Source organism: Oncorhynchus gorbuscha, linkage group LG02 (genome assembly GCF_021184085.1).
Source record: "Oncorhynchus gorbuscha isolate QuinsamMale2020 ecotype Even-year linkage group LG02, OgorEven_v1.0, whole genome shotgun sequence".
NCBI lineage: Eukaryota > Metazoa > Chordata > Actinopteri > Salmoniformes > Salmonidae > Oncorhynchus > Oncorhynchus gorbuscha.
The window spans coordinates 23,700,968-23,728,318 of NC_060174.1; the positions used below are offsets into that span (position 1 = coordinate 23,700,968).

At 40.6% G+C, this 27,351-nt stretch overlaps 2 protein-coding genes across 2 annotated transcripts; both read right to left on the reverse strand.

The window, feature by feature from the left end:
• Positions 1-10,357: 10,357 nt before the first annotated feature.
• Positions 10,358-11,116, reverse strand: LOC123989742 (mesoderm posterior protein 2-like). The gene has a single exon (XM_046290744.1). It carries the CDS (start codon positions 11,114-11,116, stop codon positions 10,358-10,360), a length of 759 nt encoding a protein of 252 aa, XP_046146700.1.
• Positions 11,117-11,292: 176 nt separating this feature from the next.
• On the reverse strand, positions 11,293-25,684 carry LOC123989758 (mesoderm posterior protein 1-like). Its single transcript, XM_046290745.1, has 2 exons — positions 24,890-25,684; positions 11,293-11,331 (listed from the first exon to the last, which is right to left on the reverse strand). Exons 1-2 carry the CDS (start codon positions 25,682-25,684, stop codon positions 11,293-11,295), a joined length of 834 nt encoding a protein of 277 aa, XP_046146701.1.
• Positions 25,685-27,351: the final 1,667 nt, after the last annotated feature.

Consider the following 27,351-nt stretch of genomic DNA (forward strand, 5'->3'; position numbering starts at 1 on the left):
TGGGGGGGGGGGTTTTGTCATGCCTTGGTCTTAGTATTTTGTGATTTATTTATTTATTTGGTCAGGACAGGGTGTGACATGGGTTTATTTTGTGGTGTGTTTTTGTATTGGGGTTTTAGTGGGTATTGGGATTGTGGCTGAGTAGGGTTGTCTAGGAAAGTTTGCACCAGATAGGGCTGTTTCGGTTTTCACATTTCATTATTTTGTAGTTTCTTCATGTATAGTTTTTTCCTTCATTAAAATATCATGAATCATCATCAAGCTGCATTTTGGTCCGACTCTCCTCCTCCACAAGAAAGCCGTTACAAGAATAACTTTCTAAAATGCTGCATTGCTATTAAACACTGGTTTATGACTGTGGATTGTGGAAATAATGTGGAATAATGTGGAAATAATAAATACAACTGTTTAACAATGCATTTTCTAATGGTGTAATTTTGCTTCTTATGGACGTTTACATGGCTGGAAATAATTATATAATAATCGGTGGACTAGTACTCTGAAATAGTCACTGGACAAACTTATTTGATTAAATATGTTGTCAACTAGACTTTTTACGGTAACAGTTACACAGTAATAAGGGCACTGTAATTTAACAAGTATCGTAATTACTCCTTATAACGCAGTACTTACAGCAGTAACATCTACCTATGACCTAACCCAAGTACAGTGTAAAAATTACATTAGATATTACAATTCTTGTTACACTGTAATTACACTCCACTGTAATTAATGGGACTTGCAACGCAAACATCCAATTCAAAATCTTCGACATTCTTCTAATTATTTTGGGACTTGTGCAGCAAAAGCCCAAGCTTCAATCTTCGACCTTCTTCTTTAGCACGCTACTCCTCCTACACCGCTTCAGCTAAACGCTGTTCAAACTTTTAAATGTGCAAAATAGTCTTACTTTATTTGATTTTATACAAACTTTTTATATATTTTATACTTTAAGTCAGTGGTTCTTAACCTGGGTTCGGTGAGTCAGTCTCAGGGGTTCGGCGGAGGTCAAGACACACATCCGACTCATATGATTCGTGATGACACGCCCCGCTTGCGGATGATTTGCAATGCCAAGATGAGTAATTCTAGTCTAGCACCTGCAAAACTAAGAACACTTCCTTAAGCTGCATGGAGATGGGAAATACAAGAACACAACGCTCGCTGAATTCAAGATGAAGAGAGCCAGATTCGATGAAAAGGCTACTCTGCCTGTTCTCGGCATTGTACCCAGCAATAAACCGATCCTTTCACCAATGGTGTGTCGTTTGCCCTGCTTTGCGATCAGGTAAGCAACTTCGTACGATGCTGTTAGGATCGGTTTGTTGCTGGTGGTTATCCCGGGGACAGGTGCTGAATCTTGTTTTTGCCGTGCGTGTGGAATTAGCCCTGATTTTGCAAGAGCACCAACATTGTCATGCAGATTGCTACAAAAATTCTGAGTTCATTCTCATTTTAGCGTACGTGGCTGATATCTTCGCAGCTCTCAATCATCTCAATCAAAAGATGCAGGGCGGTGGAGTCAACATCATCGAAGCGGAGGAAAACCTGAAGGCTTTTCAAAAAAAGCTACCGTTATGGAAACGACGAACAGAGAATGATAACTTCGCAAACTTTTCCTTGCTGGACGACTGTGTAAGTAAGATCGAAGATGTATCTGGAATCGGAGACATTTCTGCACCCGCGAAACTGAAGCAAGCAATTGCCACGCACTTAGATGAGCTTGCAAAGTCTCTCGACGGATACTTCCCTACAAGAGAGTCATATCCAGCATGGGTGAGACAGCCGTTCACATTTAGTGTTGAGACAACAGATGTCAATGATGAATACCTCGATGAAATCATTGAAATTCAGCAGAGCCAGGTTCAACAGCAACTCTTCAGAACAACAACGCTTTCAACATTTTGGTGTCAACAAATGGTAACGTACCCTGTTATTGCTAAGAAAGCTCTCGAGATTTTCATACCGTTTGTTACAACATATCTTTTTGCGAGCAATCCTTTTTGAGGATGCTGGACATAAAAATGAAGAAAAGGAACAGACTTTGTTGTGAAAATGACATGAGAGTGGCACTTGCCAAGGTGAAGCCGCGCATTTCTGAACTGGTCTCCGAAAGGCAACAGCAGAAGTCACACTGATTTGCAGTAAATATTCATTATTATGTTTTTGTTTTTGTGTGAAAATCCTGTTTTGATCATTTTGTTCTTTGAACACAGTGATGTTGACGCACAGTTCATTTTGTGCACCAGTAAAATATATACCTATGTTTTGAATTTGAAAAAATCACATTTTATTTTTCCAATTAAGGGTTCGGTGAATGCGCATATGAAACTGGTGGGGTTCCGTACCTCCAACAGGGTTAAGAACCACTGCTTTAAGTTATACATTGTCAAAATTAAGGAAAACAACAACTCTTCATTCACTTTCATGGCATTTTCCTCAACATTCAAAAGCTCCCCATTGAGACGTCATCACTTCCGACTGCAATTCACTGTTAATGCAAAATAACTTTTTACACAGATCTACTTTGACCTCTTTTCTAACGACTTAGACAAAGTTAGAGGGTATGACATTGGTCTACTTTTCGCTATTTATATCTGAAATAACAAATATTCGGTACGGGTGTAATAATAGTTAGCTACCTCATCGACAACATTTTCTGTAACCTTTTGAAAAAAAACGACCTATTTGATCACTACCCCTCAGGTTAGACAAAAATTTAATAAATTATGAACTTATTATATTTACTACAGATTTTACGGTACAGCTGTCCTAACTTCAAAATATTAAAAACTTTTACGAACTAATAACTATATAATTCTGCATAGGTTTGCTCAATATAACCCAACAACAGTCATTATTGAACCGTTCAAGCTAGAAACCAAACCAATTTTCACATGTTCAGTCTATCCTAACTTCAAATAATTAAAAATGTGTATCAACTATAACTATATACAGTGCATTTGGAAAGTATTCAGACCCCTTGACCTTTTCCACTTTAAGTGCAACAAACATATTTTTCTCGAGAGCTACCTCAATCACTTTGCCTACGATAACACGGTGGAGACAACCCTTTGGTATCATCTACAATGACTAAGTTCCTTAGAAACAATCGATAGTGTGCATTGTCTATTCCTATTTTCAGCTAGTTGGTTTGTACTGTTGAAATGAATGATTTTGGCAGTATTATAGCAGGACTACAGATTCCATCAGATTTTAGGTTTGTCTTCACAGCAGCAAATGATATTGACCGAGCCCACATTAATATCTTCCATTTATAGTCATATCAATGAGAATGTGGAGACCAGTATTATAATCACAATTCTTCCCTCCAATAGTTCAGGGAACATACAAAATCTCTCTAGTAGTTCCCCTATGTGTCTGGTCTCCCTCTCTAGGCAGTAGATGCCGGTGGCATGTATAGTGCCTTGCGAAAGTATTTGGCCCCCTTGAACTTTGCGACCTTTTGCCACATTTCAGGCTTCAAATATAAAGATATAAAACTGTATTTTTTTGTGAAGAATCAACAACAAGTGGGACACAATCATGAAGTGGAACGACATTTATTGGATATTTCAAACTTTTTTAAACATCAAAAACGGAAAAATTGGGCGTGCAAAAATATTCAGCCCCCTTAAGATAATACTTTGTTCCGCCACCTTTTGCTGCGATTACAGCTGTAAGTCGCTTGGGGTATGTCTCTATCAGTTTTTCACATCGAGAGACTGAATTTTTTTCCCATTCCTCCTTGCAAAACAGCTCGAGCTCAGTGAGGTTAGATGGAGAGCATTTGTGAACAGCAGTTTTCAGTTCTTTCCACAGATTCTCAATTGGATTCAGGTCTGGACTTTGACTTGGCCATTCTAACACCTGGATATGTTTATTTTTGAACCATTCCATTGTAGATTTGTCTTTATGTTTTGGATCATTGTCTTGTTGGAAGACAAATCTCCGTCCCAGTCTCAGGTCTTTTGCAGACTCCATCAGGTTTTCTTCCAGAATGGTCCTGTATTTGGCTCCATCCATCTTCCCATCAATTTTAACCATTCTCCCTGTCCCTGCTGAAGAAAAGCAGGCCCAAACCATGATGCTGCCACCGTCATGTTTGACAGTGGGGATGGTGTGTTCAGGGTGATGAGCTGTGTTGCTTTCACGCCAAACATAACGTTTTGCATTGTTGCCAAAAAGTTCCATTTTGGTTTCATCTGACCAGAGCACCTTCTTCCACATGTTTGGTGTGTCTCCCAGGTGGCTTGTGGCAAACTTTAAACGACACTTTTTATGGACATCTTTAAGAAATGGCTTTCTTCTTGCCACTCTTCCATAAAGGCCAGATTTGTGCAATATACGACTGATTGTTGTCCTATGGACAGAGTGTCCCACCTCAGCTGTAGATCTCTGCAGTTCATCCAGAGTGATCATGGGCCTCTTGGCTGCATCACTGATCAGTCTTCTCCTTGTATGAGCTGAAAGTTTAGAGGGACGGCCAGGTCTTGGTAGATTTGCAGTGGTCTGATACTCCTTCCATTTCAATATTATCGCTTGCACAGTGCTCCTTGGGATGTTTGAAGCTTGGGAAATCTTTTTGTATCCAAATCCGGCTTTAAACTTCTTCACAACAGTAACTCGGACCTGCCTGGTGTGTTCCTTGGTCTTCATGATGCTCTCTGCACTTTTAACGGAGCTCTGAGACTATTACAGTGCAGGTGCATTTATACGGAGACTTGATTACACACAGGTGGATTGTATTCAGAGTTCCTCACTGAACGTCTGGAGAGAGTTTTCTGCACTGAAAGTAAAGGGGCTGAATAATTTTGCACGCCCAATTTTTCAGTTTTTGATTTGTTAAAAAAGTTTGAAATATCCAATAAATGTCGTTCCACTTTATGATTGTGTCCCACTTGTTGTTGATTCTTCACAAAAAATACAGTTTTATATCTTTATGTTTGAAGCCTGAAATGTGGTAAAAGGTCACAAAGTTCAAGGGGGCCGAATACTTTCGCAAGGCACTGTAGCTTCCTGGTACAGTGCATGTCACATGCGAGTATGTTGAAGTTCAGGTTAAGAAAATTAAAAAATATATATATATGCGAAGAAAAAATATATAAAAAGATATATATGTCAAGACGAGGACAAAAGACTTCTGACTGCTACGCCATCTTGGATTATCTGACTAAAGGCTGGTACAGGCAGTGGATGGCTGACCCTGACATCAACCTGTTGGTATATATAGATAATTTATTAATTTATAAACTTTAAGGAGTACCTGGTATACATAATTTAGCCTATACTATATCAGGATTTTTTTGCTATATTTTCAACAACAAAGAATTCTACCCTGTAATAACAACTTAAAACATTTGATATCAGGATACATCCTAATTGGAGGATGACAGAGTACTGCAGTGACCTGGCAGCAGGTGGGAATGCAGAGTGGGCTTTCGGTTGGAACGTGTTCAAGAATGCTACTACCGCTAGTGAATCATACAAACCGATGCCATCTCTGGCATGTACTAAGGACTATGAACTTCAAAATAGGTAGGTTCCATCTGATTATTTTGGTCGGGTACTATTAGAAAGATCATGTTGAACTACTGGTTTGATTTTCCATTGTCTTCATATTGACAAATACAGTCAATCTAAACAATCTGTCTATTTATATCAATACTCTATGGACTACAGGTACCTGGTATAGACTTTAGATTATGACAAAATTTGCATGCAATGTCTGTCATCATTTACATCTCCAGTAATGTTGAAAGTCAATCATTGGCTTGGGACTTTGTGACAGAGAGTGGGGAGTACATGTTCACACAGTGAATTGGACACCAAAAAGGGACTTATCAGTAAACCAAATATACAGTACAGGTTTGTGTGTATTGGCATAAGTAACGTGTAATTGCCCCACCTCTGGTTTACTGACCCCTGCCTATTGCCCCTGTTGGATTATTAAACCATTGTTCATTAATTCGACGTTGTCTGCATCTGGGTCTTACCTTCATATCAGATGTTTATGTTAAATCAGAGATGTTGGCTACTTCCTGGTGATCACATTTAGTCAATATGTCATACTTTTCTCTGTGGACCATATTGCAATTTCCAATAGCACAATAATCTTAGGAGTATCTATTTTAATTATTTTTTAATTTAACCTTTATTTATGAGTATCTATGACTGTATTATTTTTAGAGTTTTCAAGAGATAATTTCTATTATATGCTATTTTGTTGAAAAACATTGAACTTTTCCATTAACCTGTCCATTTGTTGTTGGTGAGAGGAAGTGGATGGGACATGGACAAATGAAGAGTGTGACATTCCTCTACTGACTGTCTGGGAAACAGGATACACGGACAGCGGGGGACTAGCTGTCACCTTGACTCACCCACAGCACATGCAGGGAGATTAATAGAAGCTCAACCCCTACCTAAACTGACCATAAACTACCCATCCACCCCCTCTCAGGTTCGCCCTACAGGCAATTTATATAAGGGCTGTGCATAGATATACATACCTCATGACTCTGCCATCTTGATCTTGGACTCGTGTAGATCAATCTTGTGAAATCTGGAAAAAAAAGTATGTTTCACATAGAGAAAAGCTGTTGATTTGAGTGAACTTGGTGCTGTCTGGACTGAATGAGTAACAGAGGAGGCCTCTTGCTGGGCTAATAGGTTTAATTTGTTTGCTTAGGCCATTAAGAAGGGAAGCTTTTAGTGTCAATTAGCTCCATGTCCTGCCCCTGAGTGTTAAATACCACCAAGATAATCCTCTGAAACCCTTACAAGCCCAATGATGGTTCAATTAACACTCCTATGTAATGATGATGGGATATGTGTTTGATCTTTCACAGAGTAGACAAAGTTACACTTCAGCTACACTACACATGTCGCCATCAATGTGAAGCTCTACCTGCTACACAGAAACCAACCAAAATTACGCAAAATGAATCCTTATTTCCATTCACAACATAGAATGATTGCACGGGTCCGCCATAGAGAATTGAACCTCAGCGATTCTTGAGCTTGGACGCTGTCATCTGATGTGACGCAACGAGAGCAGTATAGCAGTTTTCATTGATTTCAAAGACAGCATTCACTAAATGGCTGATTTCAATGCCGCACACCCGATGGCTGTAGTTTAGCAGGGAGGTTTTTAGGCTCATTATTTGACCTACCATGTTGTATGCAAGCACACTAAAACGTTTTGAGGGGAGTGAAAAAATAAGATATCAATTTGAACTTTTTTATATATTTAGATTACAGTTGTTGAAGGCGTATGATACACTCTGCAACTCCACTTGCCGATTAAACTCAAATCAACAATTTACGATGGAGTTGTGCGGCAATTAGTGTGGACGGACTGGAGCTCTGAAGTCTTTTTTTTTTAAACTACTGATTTCAACACTACAGAAATTTACCGCAATTACACACCACATTGTTAATTTTATGTGATGTCGGAGCTCCAGTCCTCCCACATTAGTCACCGCTCAACTCCATCGTAAATTGTGGAGTTGAGTTTAGAGGCTACACCTCCACTTGTATTTCTAGCGGCACATCTGCTTCCGACCCTCAACACTGCCTGAGGAATAGCCTACCTGTTCAGTCGAAACACACTACAGTATTATTATTACAGTGACCTGCATACAGCAACCTGCTGTAATAATAATATGCTGATCTGCTCCAGTATACATTTTTGTAAATGTCTTTGTCAGTATTTCACTGAAGTTTATCTGCATCATACTGGTTGTATTTTCGTATTTTTTGTGGAACCATAGGCTAGGCCTATGCTACTATATTTAATGTCTACTCACAGTCAGTAGGCCTCAGCGCAGTTGGTGGTCATCTCTTCTCTGTTCTGCAGTGAAAATAATTTTATGCGGTCTAAATTAATAATAAATAATAACACATTTTGACGTTAGGTCACAAGTTTTGACGTTAGGCCTACTGCAATAATTTGTCAAATCTGAAACAACTCTTGAGAATGTTTTTGTTTTTTGTGATTGGGCGGGCGCGCGGTGAACACGGGCACTAATCTTTATCCTGGCGATGGAGGATATCAACACTGACAGCAGTCAATGACAGAAGGAAAATGGTAAAGACAGTTACAATAGAGCTCGCCCGTTTATAGTCCTTAAAAATGGAACTGCGTTACCTCTGGTTTGTTCAGCCATTCCTATGGGGAAAATGAATGGGGAAAGAATAGGGTTTGGGGATAAACTTTAAAAATAAGGCCTGAGGTTAACACAGGTTTAGGAGATCTTTTATGTTTTGTTCTATGACATAATATCAGTCAGTTAACATGACCTTTATGAATTATGAAGCCTTGATTTGCTTTTTTATTTTTTTTTATTACATAAATTCTTCACAATTCACAAAAAGTAATGTTAACTAATTAATATTATCTCATAGAACAAAACATATAAGATCTCCTAAGCCTGTCTTTACCCCAGACCGTATTTTTGGCGTTTATCCAAAAACCCTACAAAACTCCATTAATTTTCCCATAGGCTTTGTTCAACGAACCATGGCGGAGTTCAGTGACTATAAAAATACACATTACAGAATGTCACCTTTTATTTGAGGGCATTTTCACATCTGTTTAACGTTTAGAAATGTAAAGCACTTTATGTATCTAGTCCCCCCATTTGAAGGTGTCATAAACATTTGGACAACTTTCCTTATAGTCTTACATTTAGTCAAAAGTTTAGTATTTGGTCCCGTGTTCCTAGCATGCATTTACAGTTTGTTTTGGTTGTATTTTGGGTTTTTCTTTTGCCCAACAGAAATGAATGGTAGATTGTCACTTTTATTGTAAATGAAACACTTCTACATTAATCGGATAATCATGAATGAATTGTGAATAATAAAAAAAGTTAGAAAGTTAGAGGCATAAATATCATACTCCACAAAAAATGCTACCTCCCCTGTTATTGGTAATGGTGAGAGGTTAGCATGTTTTGGAGGCATGATCTTTGGCAATCTGTAACTTTCTCACTCATCATTATTTACCATTCATTCATGATTCTCAGTTATCATGGTAGCATCCACATTGATATAGAAGTGTTCAGAAAGATATTCTATTCTTATTTACAATAAAAGTGACTCCAAAATGACACAATACATTATTTACCATTCATTCATGATTCTCAGTTATCATGGTAGCATCCACATTGATATAGAAGTGTTCAGAAAGATATTCTATTCTTATTTACAATAAAAGTGACTCCAAAATGACACAATACATTATTTACCATTCATTCATGATTCTCAGTTATCATGGTAGCATCCACATTGATATAGAAGTGTTCAGAAAGATATTCTATTCTTATTTACAATAAAAGTGACTCCAAAATGACACAATACATTATTTACCATTGATTTATTTTGTGCGCTACATTATCCAAAAATAGTTACAGGCTTGATGTAGTTATTGGGTGCTAAGTATATGGGACCAAATACTAAACTTTTGACGAAATGTTATACACTATAAGTTAATTTGTCCAAATACTTATGACACCTTAACATTTTGGGACTAGATACTGTACATAAAGTACATTCATTTCTAATCTGTAAAACAGATATGTATGATAGTACCCTCAAATAAAATGTGACATTCTGTACTGTCGCCTCATATTTAACATTTGATCTCAAGTACAAAATGCTGGAGTATAGAGTCAAATAAATACATAGGCAAGTGTTTACTGTGTAATGTGTGTGCAATTGATGTAGGATTATGTGAGATTGGTGGTCTAATGTGTGACATAGTTACAACATTGTCAAATGTTTATCCTCATAGGTTTCATAAAGGTTCAGTAGTTTACAAGTGGTAAAAAAAGAACGCTTTCTGGGTTATGAATATATCGTTAGCTAGTCTGGCTAACACCTAACTTGAAGTCCTCCTGTCACAGCTCTCCCTGCAATATGAGTCACGTGAGCCGCGTCAGCCAGCCTAATCCTTAGTTATGATAAATGTAAAACATTCAGTTGTAGGCTACTAATCTCATTAAGGTAGCCTATTGTAAACCATAGTCTACAAAATCAAAGGATATATTTCACAAATTGCCAAAAACATGATAGGTAATTGATTAATTAAAGAAATAAAATACACAAAGCAATATTACTCTCAACATTAGTTTTATTAAAAACCTAATCCAAGAAATAAATACAATTCAGGAAAAATATAATCTGATAAATTAGTTACATACAAATCATCTCTCTTCGAAACAATCAGAATTGTGTCACAGTTTAGATATTTAGGGGATCTTTTGTCCAATGTCTCTGATTTGATCTTCTTCTGGTGCATTCATCCAACAACCACTTAAATCAGCATTGGAAATAGGCTAAATGAACTAGCTTGTCACTGGAAAACTTGGTTGTGATATAAGGACATGTCCTGATAGGAAACATCTGGCATTAGGTAGTCTGTTTCCATGTGTGGCTCTGTGTTGTTGGTATATGATGTGGCCAGTGACAGACAGTATTGATTATTGCTCTGGATGTTTCCCTGCAGTATCTCTTGACACCACTGTCCAGACATGGAGCTGCCCTGGGGGCATTGTGGCATATCTAGTGAGTACTGGCATGGTGTGAAATCCATTTTTCTTTTCAGACATGGGGTATCCTCGCTGAGTCCCAGCTGGGCAGACAGGTGGGAGATGTAGCTGATGGTGAGGCGCAGGGTCTCGATCTTGGTCAGAGTCTGTTCAGGCGGAGCCACAGAGGGGGGCAGGTAGGTCCTGAGGTGGTGGAGGGCTTTGGTCAGGTCTCTCATCCTCAGCTTCTCCCTCTCGCTGGCGCTCTCCCGCTTCTTCCCAGGGAACTTTGACCTAGACCGTCTCTTCTCCTGAGCTGGGAGTTCTTCTTTCCCCTGTCTTTTGGCAGCTTGGCTGATGCAGCTTGAAGGGTTTGCAGCCTCCTTCTCCTGAACAGCTCCCCACTGGAAACAAGGGGGAGAGAAGCAGCAGGAGTCAATGGAGGAAGCAGGCGATAGGCTACTACAGGCACTGTAGTAACCAGGGTCTAAGGTGGGACAACCAGGCTCCAGCAAGGCATCACTGTCCAGCAGATGATCTCCAGCCTGAAGAAGCAAGAGTTTGGAGAAGGCAGCGGTGTCCATGACTGCAGTGTTTCTGAGCAGCAGGGATCTTCAGTTCAGTCAGTCCTTGAAGAAGTTGTGAGGAGTACTGGGGCACCTCAGAGCTGCTCCCCAATTTATCCTGCAGACAGAGGTGTGATGTGTCACCTTCAATGGTTCCTTCAGGATGCCTGGACTTCAAAGTGCCCGAGGAGAGATCACACTAGAGGCAGGGGGTCCCTGGGAAACACATCTTCCTAGAACCAGGTGTGAGGTAGCCGGCAGATTAGAATTAAGTCTGCATCAAGTTCAATAATTCATAGTGGGAGCGATTGTTGTATTGAACAATTCACTAAGTTTGGCAGTAATGGATAGGATTGTATTGATTTATTTTTGAATATGGGTAATATTTTGCAAATAAAATATTCATATTTGTTTTTTGGAATGCAGATTATGCAAATAATTATAAACACCCAAAGTCTATTCAATTCTATTTCTACATGACTCAATACAATGCCTGCCTTCAGCAGAATCTCATCATTCTCCATGACCAATAGTAAGAAAGGTTCTCAGCAGCCCTCAGTAGTAAAATAAGTGTGCCAGCTGTAATGTGTGAAGAGGTCACACCTCGCCTCTGTTTAGACAAGCTCCTACACTGCCTCGAGAAATAGAGGTAGAGCTGTTTTGTCTATTATTTACCATTAATATTGAGAGAAAGAAATCTCCCTTCATGCATACTAGTCCTACATTTAATGTCATATCACAAATTATGGTGAGATGTTGTTATTCTGACAAGACCAGGGCAATGCCCTTCTATGCGAGTGAATTCGTCACCAGATGCAAAAAGAGGCCCAATTGTCTGGGATATATCAATGTGATATCACACGTGGATGAAAACTACTCTGTAGTAGTTGTTTCGTATACAAAACTGAAACTAGGCTCAAATAATAACTAATAATACTTCTATTGTAAACCATCTCTAACACCTTTTTCATATTAATAAACCCTGTGAACAGAAGTAATGTTGTGTTTTTGTGGTTTTAGCTGTTCTTCTGGCCCTGAGGTGTTATGTGACACCTCAACCTTTCTCAGCCCTGGCCATGTGGATTGCAGTGGTTGTGGAACTGGTCATAAGAGAATGTTCCCACAGAAGAGAGTGTCACATTTAACCCCTTCCCTCATAGGTGTAGAGCTGTGATGATGAGACTCAGAACATCTCACAGCAACACAACCAATGGTTCTAATTAATTTCTACAGTGACTAAAAATACACTGAGTATATCAAACATTAGGAACACCTTCCTCGTATTGAGTTGCACCAAATAGCGGTGTGTGGGTAAAATCACTGGGAAAGCAAGACAGGAAAAAAAAATGCGTTGTTTGCTCTATAACCTGTTACTTCATACTGTATGCCTTGCCACTGTGATAGGGCTAAGGTCAAGACAATAAGAAGACACAGTCACAGAATAAACTCAACCACACGTTTGTTTCATCACAAAACCGTAGAGCAACATCTGTCCGGTGAAGTCCACAAATCCTATTGCATGTGTCAAACAGTTACAGTGCCTTGCGAAAGTATTCTAAACATTTTCTTCATCATTTCTCTCCATATTACAAGGATTAAAAAGGATTTGCCAGTAGATTGTCAACGTGATTCATGATGATGACTGCTATTTAAGATTTTGAAAGTAGGATGTTGACATGATCAGTCCAATCAAAGCTACTGTACATAAAACCTGATTTGACGTCATTTCATCTGTGGCCAATGACCTTGAGCCTTCTTGGATCGGCACTTCTAATGTAACTCTATGGCAGCACACAAGGGGCTAGAATTGTCTAGCTTTCCCCTTAGACTTGGTGGTGACGTAGTGTCCCCATGAGTGACAGAACACTGAGCCAATCATGGCACAATGCTTCGTATTTTCTGCTGGCTTGCCCTACCACAAGAGAAAGCACTGAGCTAAGCTGAAAGACCTGCATTTTTGAGCTGGCTTTATTAACTCAATGATATATATATATTTGACATTGTTTGCAAACTGATATGTGACACATATTAATGCCAAAATAACATGCAAACAGGCAACCCCCCCCCCCCCCCAAAAGAAAATGTGTGACGTGTCGCCACTGCATCCATAACCCGCTTTGAGTTTTTGTTTTCCTAAGCTACCTGGCTAAAATGCTTGCTCGCTAGCCTAATTTCCTTTCATAGGCACCAGGCCAGCTAGTTAACATTAGCCTACTACATCTAGCTAAATGTTGAACTTCCATCCTCTCAGTCCAGGGTCATAATGTATGAAGTTATGATTGGATCAGAATCGCCATTATAATCATTGGCCAGTACGGAGAATTAAGTAAAACCACAAATCCAAATCCCTATCTCCATCCATGGCTAATTTAGGAAAGGGATGATTTTTTGCTAGCTAGCCACCAGAGGACAACAACACAATGAGATTAAACTATTCTAGATTTTATCTGTCAATGACATTTGGCTTCTGATGTGATTTGTTTGGTGTGAAGCCAAATTCAAACTGGCTTCCCTTGACACTTTTTGTTTTGATGCGCCAGGACCATTCACAGCTGAGCTCACTCGGTTCAGGTTAACGCTGATTTGCTCTTATTATTATATATATATATTTTTTATCAAGGAAGGCCAAAGGCTCTCTGGTTTCCCTTGCATTCAATACTACAGGCGACAACAATGTCATGCTCTTTTTGACCAGACAGCATCAGATAGATGCTTTCTCTGGTGAGATACATTCAACCTGTTGCGAATTGAAGGACATTAAATACAGAGAGACGAAAGACACTCTTTTGTGGAAGCCTGGCTTCCCTTGGTAGCCATGAATACATGCCACTGGTTGCACCCCCCCCCCAACTTTTGCCTTCAAAACAGTCTGAATTCGTCAGGGCATGGACTCTACAAGGTGTCAAAAGCGTTCCACAGGGATGCTGGCCCATGTTGACTCCAATGCTTCGCAAGTTGTGTCAAATTGAATGGATGCTCTTTGGGTGGTCGACCATACTTGACACGCACAGAAAACTGTTGAGTATGGAAAAACCCAGCAGTGTTGCAGTTCTTGACACACACCTTTGCTCCTGGCACCTACTACCATACCCCGTTCAAAGGCACTTAAATATTTTGTCTTGCCCATTCACCCTCTGAATGGATAAAGAATCATTTTTAAGCCTTGAGGCAATTGAGACATGGAATGTGTATGTGTGCCTGTCTCCTCCCCTTCATTTACATTGATTAAAGTGCATTTAACAGGTGACATCAATAAGGGATCATAGCTTTCACCTGGATTCACCTGGTCATTCTATGTTATGGAAAGAGCAGGTGTTCTTAATGTAGAGTCACATTTGTTGAAAGTAAGGAGTATGGGTAGAAATAATTAGTTGAGTGTCTACTAACTGATTTTTCTCTGGGTTTTCTTAAAGTGAGGAGACATCGCTGTGGCACTGACAGAACTGACATGTGCAGTGATGGACAGGTCAGAAGGTAACATTTCCATGTCTTGACCTCTGAATCTGACCCCTCTGAATGTATTCAAAAATTATTCTTATCTGTGTTTAGCTACTGGGTAGTTCATTGATGTTAATGAACACAAAATATGAGCCATAATCCTTTGTCATGACATTTTATCATGTAGTATTTTGTTGGTTACTATTTCTAACTGTGTCATAATTATTGCTTTGTATATTCTACTCTTCTCAACTCTAAAGGAGATTTTTAACATGTGTGATTAATGTCCCTTAAACCAGAATAAGGGATAAGGATAAGGAAATATTGCAGTCTTTAGGATCAAAGGTTGATTAGCAAATTAAAATGAACTAGTTTCATTCCTAGGCTGCATGCTGGATTGTTTATTTACAACTTAAGTCTAAATCTTTGCTTTTGCCTGTGTATATTGGTGTATTGAGCTTTCCATTAACACATCAAATGCCCTTGGTAAGCTGATGAAACAGGTGCTTATTTTTATTTCCCCAGATATCCAACACCTCACCTCCCCAGTGACACACATATCTTAACTCATGTTCTCTCACATTAGGGGGAAGTTAAGGTTGGTTTAAACCAGGGATCATACCTTCTCTTCAGACTGAGAGGTGCCAACACAGAGGATCAGTAATTACCTGGATCTGTTTATCTCTCTGGGGCTTGATACACAGTTGATACACAGTTGATACACAGTTGATACACAGTTGATAGATAGTTGATACATTTATTTTTATTTTTTATTTAACCTTTAAACTAGGCAAGTCAGTTAAGAACAAATTCTTATTCATAGCTAATAGATAGTTGATACATAGTTGATACACAGTTGATACATAGTTGGTACCTAGCTGATACATAGTTGATACATAGTTGATACATAGCTGATAGATAGTTGATACATAGTAGATACATAGCAGATAGATAGTTGATAGATAGTAGATACATAGCTGATAGATAGTTGATACATAGTTGATATATAGTTGATATATAGTTGATACACAGTTGATACACGGTTGATACATAGCTGATAGATAGTTGATACATAATAGATACAAAGCAGATAGATAGTAGATACATAGTTGATACACAGAAGATACATACAGTGCCTTGCGAAAGTATTAGGCCCCTGTAACGAACTTCGAACTTCGTCTGTTGTTTGAAGAGAGTCAGACCGAAATGCAGCGTGTAGGTTACTCATGACTTTTAATGAAGATAATGCGGTACATGAAATAACTGAAGAAGAAAACAACAAACGAGTGAAACTAATTACAGCCTATCTGGACACTAACACAGAGACAGGTACAATCACCCACGAAATACAACGCGCACTCAGGCTACCTAAATACGGTTCCCAATCCGAGACAACGAGAATCAGCTGACGCCAATTTGGAATCGCCTCAGGCAGCCAAGCCTAACTAGACACACCCCTAATAATACACACTCCCAATTAATACAAACCCCAATACGAAATACAACATATAAACCCATGTCACACCCTGGCCTACCCAAACATATAACAAAAACACAAGATACAATGACCAAGGCGTGACAGAACCCCCCCCCCTAAGGTGCGGACTCCGGGACGCACCTCAAGAGCATAGGGAGGGTCCGGGTGGGCGTCTGTCCATGGTGGCGGTTCTGGCTCGGGACGTGGACCCCACTCCATAAATGTCCTAGTTCCTCCCCTTCGCGTCCTAGGATAATCCACCTTCTCCGCCGACCATGGCCTAATAGTCCTCACCCTGATCCCCACATAACTGAGGGGCAGCTCGGGACCGAGGGGCAGCTCGGGACAGAGGGGCAGCTCGGGACAGAGGGGCAGCTCGGGACAGAGGGGCAGCTCGGGACAGAGGGGCAGCTCGGGACAGAGGGGCAGCTCGGGACAGAGGGGCAGCTCAGGACAGAGGGGCAGCTCGGGACAGAGGGGCAACTCAGGATAGAGGGGCATCTCAGGACAGCAGGGCAGCTCAGGACAGAGGGGCATCTCAGGACAGGGGGGCAGCCCGGGACAGAGGGGCAGCCCGGGACCGAAGCAGCCCAGTACTGAGGGGAAGCCCGGTACTGAGAGGGAGCCCAGTACAGAGAGGAAGCCTAGTACTGAAAGGAAGCTCAGTACTGAGAGGAAGCTCAGGCAGGTAGTAGGCTCCGGTAAATCCTGGCTGGCTGGTGGACCTGGATGATTCAGGTTGTCTGGCCGATCTAGAAGATCTTGGCAGACTGGCACTTCTGGCGGATCCTGGCAGACTGGCACTTCTGGCGGATCCTGGCAGACTGGTGACGCTGGGCCGACTGGCGGCGCTGGGCAGACAGGAGACTCCGGCAGGAGAGGAGAAAGGCTCTGGCTGTGCTGAACAGGCGGGAGACTCCAACAGTGCAGGAGAGGAGAAAAGCTCTGGCTGCGCTGAACAGGCGAGGCGCACTGGACGCGCTGGGCCGACTGGTAGCACTGGTGGCGCTGGACAGACAGGAGACTCCGGCAGTGCAGGAAAGGAGAAAGGCTCTGGCTGCGCTGAACAGGCTGGAGACTCCGATAGCACAGGAGGGGAGAAAAGCACTGGCTGTGCTGAACAGGCGATGCGCACTGGACGCGCTGGGCCGACTGGGAGCACTGGTGGCGCTGGACAGACAGGAGACTCCGGCAGCGCAGGAGAGGAGAAAGGCTCTGGCTGCGCTAAACAGGCGGGAGACTCCGATAGTGCAGGAGGGGAGAAAAGCACTGGCTGCGCTGAACAGGCGAGGCGCACTGGAGGCCTGGTGCGTGGTGCTGGAACTGGTGGTACTGGCGCGAGGACACGCACAGGAAGCCTGGTGCGGGGAGCTGCTACCGGAGGACTGGTGTGTAGAGGTGGCTCTATAGACCGGACCGTGCAGGCGCACTGGAGCTCTTGAGCACCGAGCCTGCCCAAGCTTACCTGGCTCGATGCCCACTCTAGCCCGGCCAATAGGAAGGGCTGGTATGTGTCGCAGCTGGCTCTGCACCCGCACTGGAAACACCGTGCGCTCCATAGCATAACACGGTGCCTGCCCGGTCTCTCTAGCCCAACGGTGAGCACAGGGAGTATGCGCAGGTTTCCTACCTGGCATAACTATTCTCCCTTTTAGCTCCCCCCAATATTTTTTGAGGGGGGACTTTCCGGTTTCCAACCGCGATGCCGTGCTGCCTCCTCATACATGCGCCTCTCCGCTTTAGCTGCTTCTATTTCCTCCTTGGGACTGCGATATTCTCCCGGCTGTGCCCAGGGTCCTTTACTGTCTAATTCCTCCTCCCATGTCCAAATCTCCAAATGATGCAGTCTCTCCCATTGCAACTGCTCTTCACGATTAACAGGGAGAGTAGGCTCAGGTCTGTTTCCTGACTCAGCCACTCTCTCTCTGCGCTTTCCCCGTTACCTTCGGTTTTCGCTCTGTATAGCAATGCTTTCCTTCTCGATTCCATACGTGTATAGCCCTCTTCGCATTGCTGTAGGGAATCCCAGGCGGGCTCCTGCACTCGCTCTGGGTCGGCCGCCCACCTGTCGATTTCTTCCCACATCGTATAATCCCTGCTTCTGCCGTCCATAACGTCCTCCTTTAGATCCTGCCAGTTCACACGCTGCTCGGTCTGTGAATGGTGGTGGGTGATTCTGTAACGAACTTTGTCTGTTGTTTGAAGAGAGTCAGACCGAAATGCAGCGTGTAGGTTATTCATGACTTTTAATGAAGATAATGCGGTACATGAAATAACTGAAGAAGAAAACAACAAACGAGTGAAACTAATTACAGCCTAACTGGACACTAACACAGAGACAGGTACAATCACCCACGGAATACAACGCGCACTCAGGCTACCTAAATACGGTTCCCAATCCGAGACAACGAGAATCAGCTGACTCCAATTAGGAATCGCCTCAGGCAGCCAAGCCTAACTAGACACATCCCTAATAATACACACTCCCAATTAATACAAACCCCAATACGAAATACAACATATAAACCCATGTCACACCCTGGCCTACCCAAACATATAACAAAAACACAAGATACAATGACCAAGGCGTGACAGCCCCCTTGAACTTTGCTTCAAACATAAAGATATAAAACTGTATTTTTTTGTGAAGAATCAACAACAACTGGGACACAATCATGAAGTGGAACGACATTTATTGGATATTTCAAACTTTTTTAACAAATCAAAAACTGAGCGTGCAAAATTATTCAGCCCCTTTACTTTCAGTGCAACAAACTCTCTCCAGAAGTTCAGTGAGGATCTCTGAATGATCCAATGTTGACCTAAATGACTCATTTACATTTACATTTACATTACATTTAAGTCATTTAGCAGACGCTCTTATCCAGAGCGACTTACAAATTGGTGCATTCACCTTATGACATCCAGTGGAACAGTCACTTTACAATAGTGCATCTAAATCTTAAAGGGGGGGGTGAGAGGGATTACTTATCCTATCCTAGGTATTCCTTAAAGAGGTGGGGTTTCAGGTGTCTCCGGAAGGTGGTGATTGACTCCGCTGTCCTGGCGTCGTGAGGGAGTTTGTTCCACCATTGGGGGGCCAGAGCAGCGAACAGTTTTGACTGGGCTGAGCGGGAGCTGTACTTCCTCAGTGGTAGGGAGGCGAGCAGGCCAAACCAGTCAATGCTTTTGTTGGGTTTATGTTGTGACATGTAAGTACATGTAGAGACTCGTTAAAAAGTGGTTGCTGTAATTCAATGCAAAATCACTAATGATGATAAATACAATCCACCTGTGTGTAATCAAGTCTCCGTATAAATGCACCTGCACTGTGATAGTCTCAGAGGTCCGTTAAAAGCGCAGAGAGCATCATGAAGAACAAGGAACACACCAGGCAGGTCCGAGATACTGTTGTGAAGAAGTTTAAAGCCGGATTTGGATACAAAAAGATTTCCCAAGCTTTAAACATCCCAAGGAGCACTGTGCAAGCGATAATATTGAAATGGAAGGAGTATCAGACCACTGCAAATCTACCAAGACCTGGCCGTCCCTCTAAACTTTCAGCTCATACAAGGAGAAGACTGATCAGTGATGCAGCCAAGAGGCCCATGATCACTCTGGATGAACTGCAGAGATCTACAGCTGAGGTGGGAGACTCTGTCCATAGGACAACAATCAGTCGTATATTGCACAAATCTGGCCTTTATGGAAGAGTGGCAAGAAGAAAGCCATTTCTTAAAGATATCCATAAAAAGTGTCGTTTAAAGTTTGCCACAAGCCACCTGGGAGACACACCAAACATGTGGAAGAAGGTGCTCTGGTCAGATGAAACCAAAATTGAACTTTTTGGCAACAATGCAAAACGTTATGTTTGGCGTAAAAGCAACACAGCTCATCACCCTGAACACAACATCCCCACTGTCAAACATGGTGGTGGCATCATGGTTTGGGCCTGCATTTCTTCAGCAGGGACAGGGAAGATGGTTAAAATTGATGGGAAGATGGATGGAGCCAAATACAGGACCATTCTGAAAGAAAACCTGATGGAGTCTGCAAAAGACCTGAGACTGGGACGGAGATTTGTCTTCCAACAAGACAATGATCCAAAACATAAAGCAAAATCTACAATGGAATGGTTCAAAAATAAACATATCCAGGTGTTAGAATGGCCAAGTCAAAGTCCAGACCTGAATCCAATCGAGAATCTGTGGAAATAACTGAAAACTGCTGTTCACAAATGCTCTCCATCCAACCTCACTGAGCTCGAGCTGTTTTGCAAGGAGGAATGGGAAAAATGTTCAGTCTCTCGATGTGCAAAATTGATAGAGAAATACCCCAAGCGACTTATAGCTGTAATCGCAGCAAAAGGTGGCGCTACAAAGTATTAACTTAAGGGGGCTGAATAATTTTGCACGCCCAATTTTTCAGTTTTTGATTTGTTACAAAAGTGTGAAATATCCAATAAATGTCGTTCCACTTCATGATTGTGTCCCACTTGTTGTTGATTCTTCACAAAAAATACAGTTTTATATCTTTATGTTTGAAGCCTGAAATGTGGCAAAAGGTCGCAAAGTTCAAGGGGGCCGAATACTTTCGCAAGGCCCTGTAGCTGATAGATAGTTGACACATAGCTGATAGATAGTTGATACATAGCTGATATATAGTTGATACACAGTTGATACACAGTTGATACATAGTTGATATGTAGTTGATACACAGTTGATACACAGTTGATACATAGCTGATAGATAGTTGATACATAATAGATACAAAGCAGATAGATAGTTGATACATAGCTGATAGATAGTTGATACATAGTTGATACATAGTAGATACATAGTTGATACACAGTTGATACATAGTTGGTACATAGTTGATAGTTGATACACAGTTGATACATAGTAGATACATAGCTGATAGATAGTTGATACATAGTTGATACATAGCTGATATATAGTTGATACACAGTTGATACACAGTTGATACATAGTAGATACATAGCTGATAGTTGATACACAGTTGATACACAGTTGATACATAGTAGATACATAGCTGATAGATAGTTGATACATAGCTGATAGATAGTTGATACATAGCTGATAGATAGTTGATACACAGTTGATACATAGCTGATAGATAGTTGATACATAGTAGATACACAGCTGATAGATATTTGACACATAGTTGATACATAGCTGATAGATAGTTCACACATAGTAGATACATAGCTGATAGATAGTTGATACATAGTTGATACATAGCTGATAAAATAGTTGATACATAGTAGATACATAGCTGATAGATAGTTGACACATAGTTGATACATAGCTGATAGATAGTTGACACATAGTTGATACATAGCTGATAGATAGTTGACACATAGTAGATACATAGCTGATAGATAGTTGATACATAGTAAATACATATCTGATAGATAGTTGATAGATAGTTGATACATAGTAGATACATAGTTGATAGATAGTATATACATAGTTGACACATAGTAGATACATAGCTGATAGATAGTTGATACATAGCTGATATATAGTTGATACACAGTAGATACATAGTAGATACATAGCTGATAGTTGATACACATAGTTGATACATAGCTGATATATAGTTGATACACAGTTGATACACAGTTGATACATAGTAGATACATAGCTGATAGTTGATACACAGTTGATACACAGTTGATAAATAGTAGATACATAGCTGATAGATAGTTGATACACAGTTGATACATAGTAGATACATAGTAGATACATAGTTGATACACAGTTGATACATAGCTGATAGATAGTTGATACATAGTAGATACATAGCTGATAGATAGTTCACACATAGTAGATACATAGCTGATAGATAGTTGATACATAGTTGATACATAGCTGATAAAATAGTTGATACATAGTAGATACATAGCTGATAGATAGTTGATACATAGCTGATAGATAGTTGACACATAGTAGATACATAGCTGATAGATAGTTGATACATAGTAAATACATATCTGATAGATAGTTGATAGATAGTTGATACATAGTAGATACATAGTTGATAGATAGTATATACATAGTTGACACATTGTAGATACATAGCTGATAGATAGTTGATACATAGCTGATATATAGTTGATACACAGTTGATACATAGTAGATACATAGTAGATACATAACTGATAGATAGTTGATACATAGATGATATATAGTTGATACACAGTTGATACATAGTAGATACATAGTAGATACATAGCTTATAGATAGTTGATACATAGATGATATATAGTTGATACACAGTTGATACACAGTTGATACATAGTAGATACATAGCTTATAGATAGTTGATACATAGTTGATACATAGTTGATACACAGTTGATACACAGTTGATTCATAGTAGATACATAGCTGATTGTTGATACACAGTTGATACACAGTTGATTCATAGTAGATACATAGCTGATTGTTGATACACAGTTGATACACAGTTGATATATAGTAGATACATAGCTGATAGATAGTTGATACATAGCTGATATATAGTTGATACACAGTTGATACACATTTGATACATAGTAGATACATAGCTGATAGATAGTTGATACACAGTTGATACATAGTAGATACATAGTAGATACATAGCTGATAGATAGTTGATACATAGTAGATACATAGCTGTTAGATAGTTGACACATAGTTGATACATAGCTGATAGATAGTTCACACATAGTAGATACATAGCTGATAGATAGTTGATACATAGTTGATACATAGTAAATACATAGCTGATAGATAGTTGATAGATAGTTGATAGATAGTTGATACATAGTAGATACATAGTTGATACATAGTTGATACATATTTGGTACATAGCTGATACATAGTTGATACATAGTAGATACATAGTTGATAGATAGTAGATACATATTTGACACATAGTAGCTACATAGCTGATAGACAGTTGATACATAGCTGATATATAGTTGATACATAGCTGATAGATAGTTGATACATAGGCTGATACTGCAGTGTGTGTGTTTAGTTTAGTGAATTAAGATCCCCATTACCTACTAATCTTCCTGGGATCCACATAACAAATCCAAATACAAGTACAGAACAGACAAGAACAACATAAGATATTACATTCTGTGGATATTTCATTCTGTCAGTATGAACAGACAACAGACATACTGATCACGATAGAGGACTATATCTAACTTTCTCTTTAGTTCTCCAATATTACAATCAGTTATTTTAACAGGTTTCTGGCAGCTATGGTTTCAGTCAAAGTTAAGGTTTCACCTTGACCTCATTACTCTCCATGAGTGTTATTTATGTTCCGTGTGAAATAAAAGCTTGTTTTTTCTGTCCCTCACCAGGGCTCTCATCAGGGTTGTGTCATTCTCATGTTAGCATGGAGGTGCTAAACTCTTTATCAGGACTAGGATAAGAGGGGTCATTAGACTGTTCACGTCAGAGAGGAGTGTGGAGTCTGGTGTATAGCTTCTCTGTGAAAATGTAACTGTGCTGTAAAGTTAAGAAGATTTTGTGGTTGTGTACAACAGACATGTTTGTGCTCTGGTTCATGCCCTGTGTTTCATAGTCATGCTGTCACGACTTCCGCCGAGGTTGGCTCTCCTGCCCGTTCAGGCTGTGCTCGGCGGTCGTCGTCACCGTCCTATTAGCCACTACCGATCCCTTTTCGGTTATCTGTTGGTTTTGTCTGATTGTTTTCACCTGTGTGTTAGTTAATTAGTATCTGTATAATATGTAGGTTGTCCCGCCCTTGTTTTGTGCGGGATTGTTTGTTTTTGTCATTTAGTTTCGGCTGTCTGTGTTTTTGTGTTTTATTTCTCCGGTTTGTCTGTTATTCCTGTTTTGGATATTTTCACCCTGTTTGTATTTTGGGTTGTCCATGTTTATTGTTGTTCACCGGAGAATAAACCTCTATTCACTATTTGCTCTCTGCACCTGATTCCACCCACCTTGACTAGTCGTGACACATGCTAAGTTGTGTGTGAATCTTTTCTCTATGTGTTTACTGATGCGTCTGACTGTAGACTTCCTGTATTTCATATAATACTCGTTTTAATATTGACCAACAGAGGTTTCTCTTTTATTGAATTGATCTTGCTGTGTAAATGTTGTCTGGCAGCCTGACTGTGTTTGCATTTATTCTTAGAATGAACTTATAATACTGCCATGCTCAAGAATGACTGTGTTTCATAATCATAGAAAGCATATGGGCGGTGTGAACTGACTTACATGATTGACGTAAAATTGTCTAGACAGAATAGTACAGTATACATCATTAATATTTCAATACTATTACTTGGTACTTTACTATCAAACAATACTACTTTACTTTAAATACAGGTGAGGAACAACCAAAGACACAGTTAAGTAGTTAGTTCATATTTTATTATAAATATTAGAATACGTTTTGTATTTACAATGATCGTTGTATGAAATATAGAATTTGAAAGTAAAATAAACGAGTTATATTAACATATAATGACTCTGTAAATCGAAGTAAAAGTTAATTGACTGGACAGTAGATTCTCTTGATGAGAACATCTGTTACATCCAGAAGTCTTGAGCAAAGTTTTGATAATGGTCATTTTTGCTGAATACCTAAAGAAAGAAATGTGTAATTAGTTTACTGGTTCAAATAGGATGTCTAATTCCATTGAATATGGGACTTCATCAAACTGGAACACTGCAGTGAATAATCACTGGTAGTACAGAGACACAATCCACTGTATCACTCACCATATAACTGGACAATTATTTAAATACCTAGTTGTAACTTACAAGTACATTGAATCTGTGCTTTATTGAAATAGTGGGGATGTCTAATCAGTGTACATACCTGACTTGACTGTGCAGTCTCTGCATACACCGGCGATTTCAACAGAGAATCCATACTTGAGTTGATAACGTCGTCGTAAGCACACATCTCACTGCTGATCGGGTGTCTCTCCATCCCAGTCGTATTGTGGAGTGGGTACGTGGACGTGGCTGTGTGGTGGAGGGTCTGGTGCTGCCCTGCACATCTCCCTATCTCTGCCTCCTCTCCCCAACAGTTCCCCGATGAGGAGGGGTTGAACTGGCATACCTCTTGTTGAGGTGATATGTGGTGTCCTGATGTGTTGAGGTTCAGCTCCTTCCTCTGGCACAGAGCCTCCTCGCTGAGTCCCAGCTGGGCAGACAGGTGGGAGATGTAGCTGATGGTGAGGCGCAGCGTCTCGATCTTGGTCAGAGTCTGTCCAGGAGGAGCCACAGAGGGGGGCAGGTAGGTCCTGAGGTGGTGGAGGGCTTTGGTCAGGTCTCTCATCCTCAGCTTCTCTTTCTCGCTGGCGCTCTGTCTCTGCTTGCTGGGGTTCTTGGAGCAGTTCTTTCTAATCCTCCCTCCAGAGAGTGTTCCTTCATCGCTGGAGGACGGGGAAGCGGATGCCTTGGCTCCCCCAGAGTATGTTGGCCTGTGAGGTCCTGTGGCGGTCCCCCGAGGTAGCCAGGAGAGGGAGAAGTCCATGCAGGAGGTCGGTGAGATGATACAGGTCTCTGGAGAAGAGAGGTTATAGAACTCAGACTCTGAACTGGGATAACTCCAGTGGTATTGCACACCAACACCATAGTTGCTGAGTAGAGGAGCAGATATATCCATGCTGTGTCCTGTATGTTGAGCAGTAGGACTGAACTGAAGAGCTTGGCCTGTGGGCTGGTCATTCAGAGAGCCTTGGTTTTATGCAGGAGTCTGAGGTGTGAAGTGACACCTCCACAGACCCTCTCAGACCATCAGCATGGCCTCCCAGAGCTCCTGGACAGAGATAGTAGCCACCAGCAGTCCTCTGCTGGGAAAAAATACAACTACTGCTGCTCAGAGAGTGACGTGTCAAATTTGACCCCTCACCAAAACAATAAACAATTTCTCTCTTATAATGTTTTTACCATTGTGGCCTCCATAGTCATCTGTCTTTGTCCCTCATGAGATACATCAGCTAATGATTTGAATAAGGCCACTGTTAATATTCTTTCATTCAGACCGTCGTGGTTCAGAGGCTGAATATTCTGATTGACTGCTTTAATTTTTCATGACGTGGGAAATATTTCCTTCAAACACATTTTATACATACAAACACATTTTGAAAGCGATATCCATTTGTGTGCGTAAAGACAAATGATTAAATAGACTACAATTAAATAAAATATAAAATAATATTTAAAATGTGTATTAATTGTTTAATATAGGTACAGTGCCTTCAGAAAGTATTCACACCCCTTGACTTTTCCAAATTTTAGTTGTGTTACAGCCTGAATTTAAAATTAATATGATTTATTTTGTCGCTGGCCTACACCCAACACTATGATTTCAAAGTGTAAATATGTTTTTCGAAAACATTGACTAATTAAGTACAAATTTAAAGCTGAAATGTCTTTGAGTCAATAAGTATTCAACCCCTTTGTTATGGCAAGCCTAAATAAGTTCAGGAGTAAACATGTGCTTAACAACTCACATAATAACTTGAATGGACTCACTCTATGTGCAATAATAGTGATTAACATTATTTTGTAATGACTACTACTCTGTACCCCACACATATATATACATATACTTACAGTATATGCAAGGTCACTCAGTCGAGCATTGAATTTAAAACACAGATTCAACTACAAAGACCAGGGAGGTTTTCCAATGCCTCAAAAAGAAGGGAAGCTATTGGTAGATGGGAAAAAAATGGACATTAAATATCTCTTTGAGCATGGTGAAGTTATTAATTACACTTTAGATGGTGTATCAATACACCCAGTCACGACAAAGACACAGGTGTCCTTCCTAACTCAGTTGCCGGAGAGGAAGGAAACCGCTCAGGGATTTCACCATGAGGCCAATAGTGACTTTAAAACTGTTACAGAGTTTAATGGCTGTGATAGGACAAAAATGAGGATGGATCAACAACATTGTCTTCAATCAACCGTCTTCATCGACCTTGCCAAGGCTTTCGACTCTGTCAATCACCAGATTCTTATCGGCAGACCCAGTAGCCTCGGTTTTTCGGATGACTGCCTTGCCTGGTTCACCAATTACTTTGCAGACAGAGTTCAGTGTGTCAAATCGGAGGGCATGCTGTCCGGTCCTCTGGCAGTCTCTATGGGGGTGCCACAGGGTTCAATTCTCGGGCCGACTCTTTTCTCTGTATATATCAATGATCTTGGTCTTGCTGCGGGCGATTCCCTGATCCACCTCTACGCAGACGACACCATTCTATATACTTTCGGCCCGTCATTGGACACTGTGCTATCTAACCTCCAAACGAGCTTCAATGCCATACA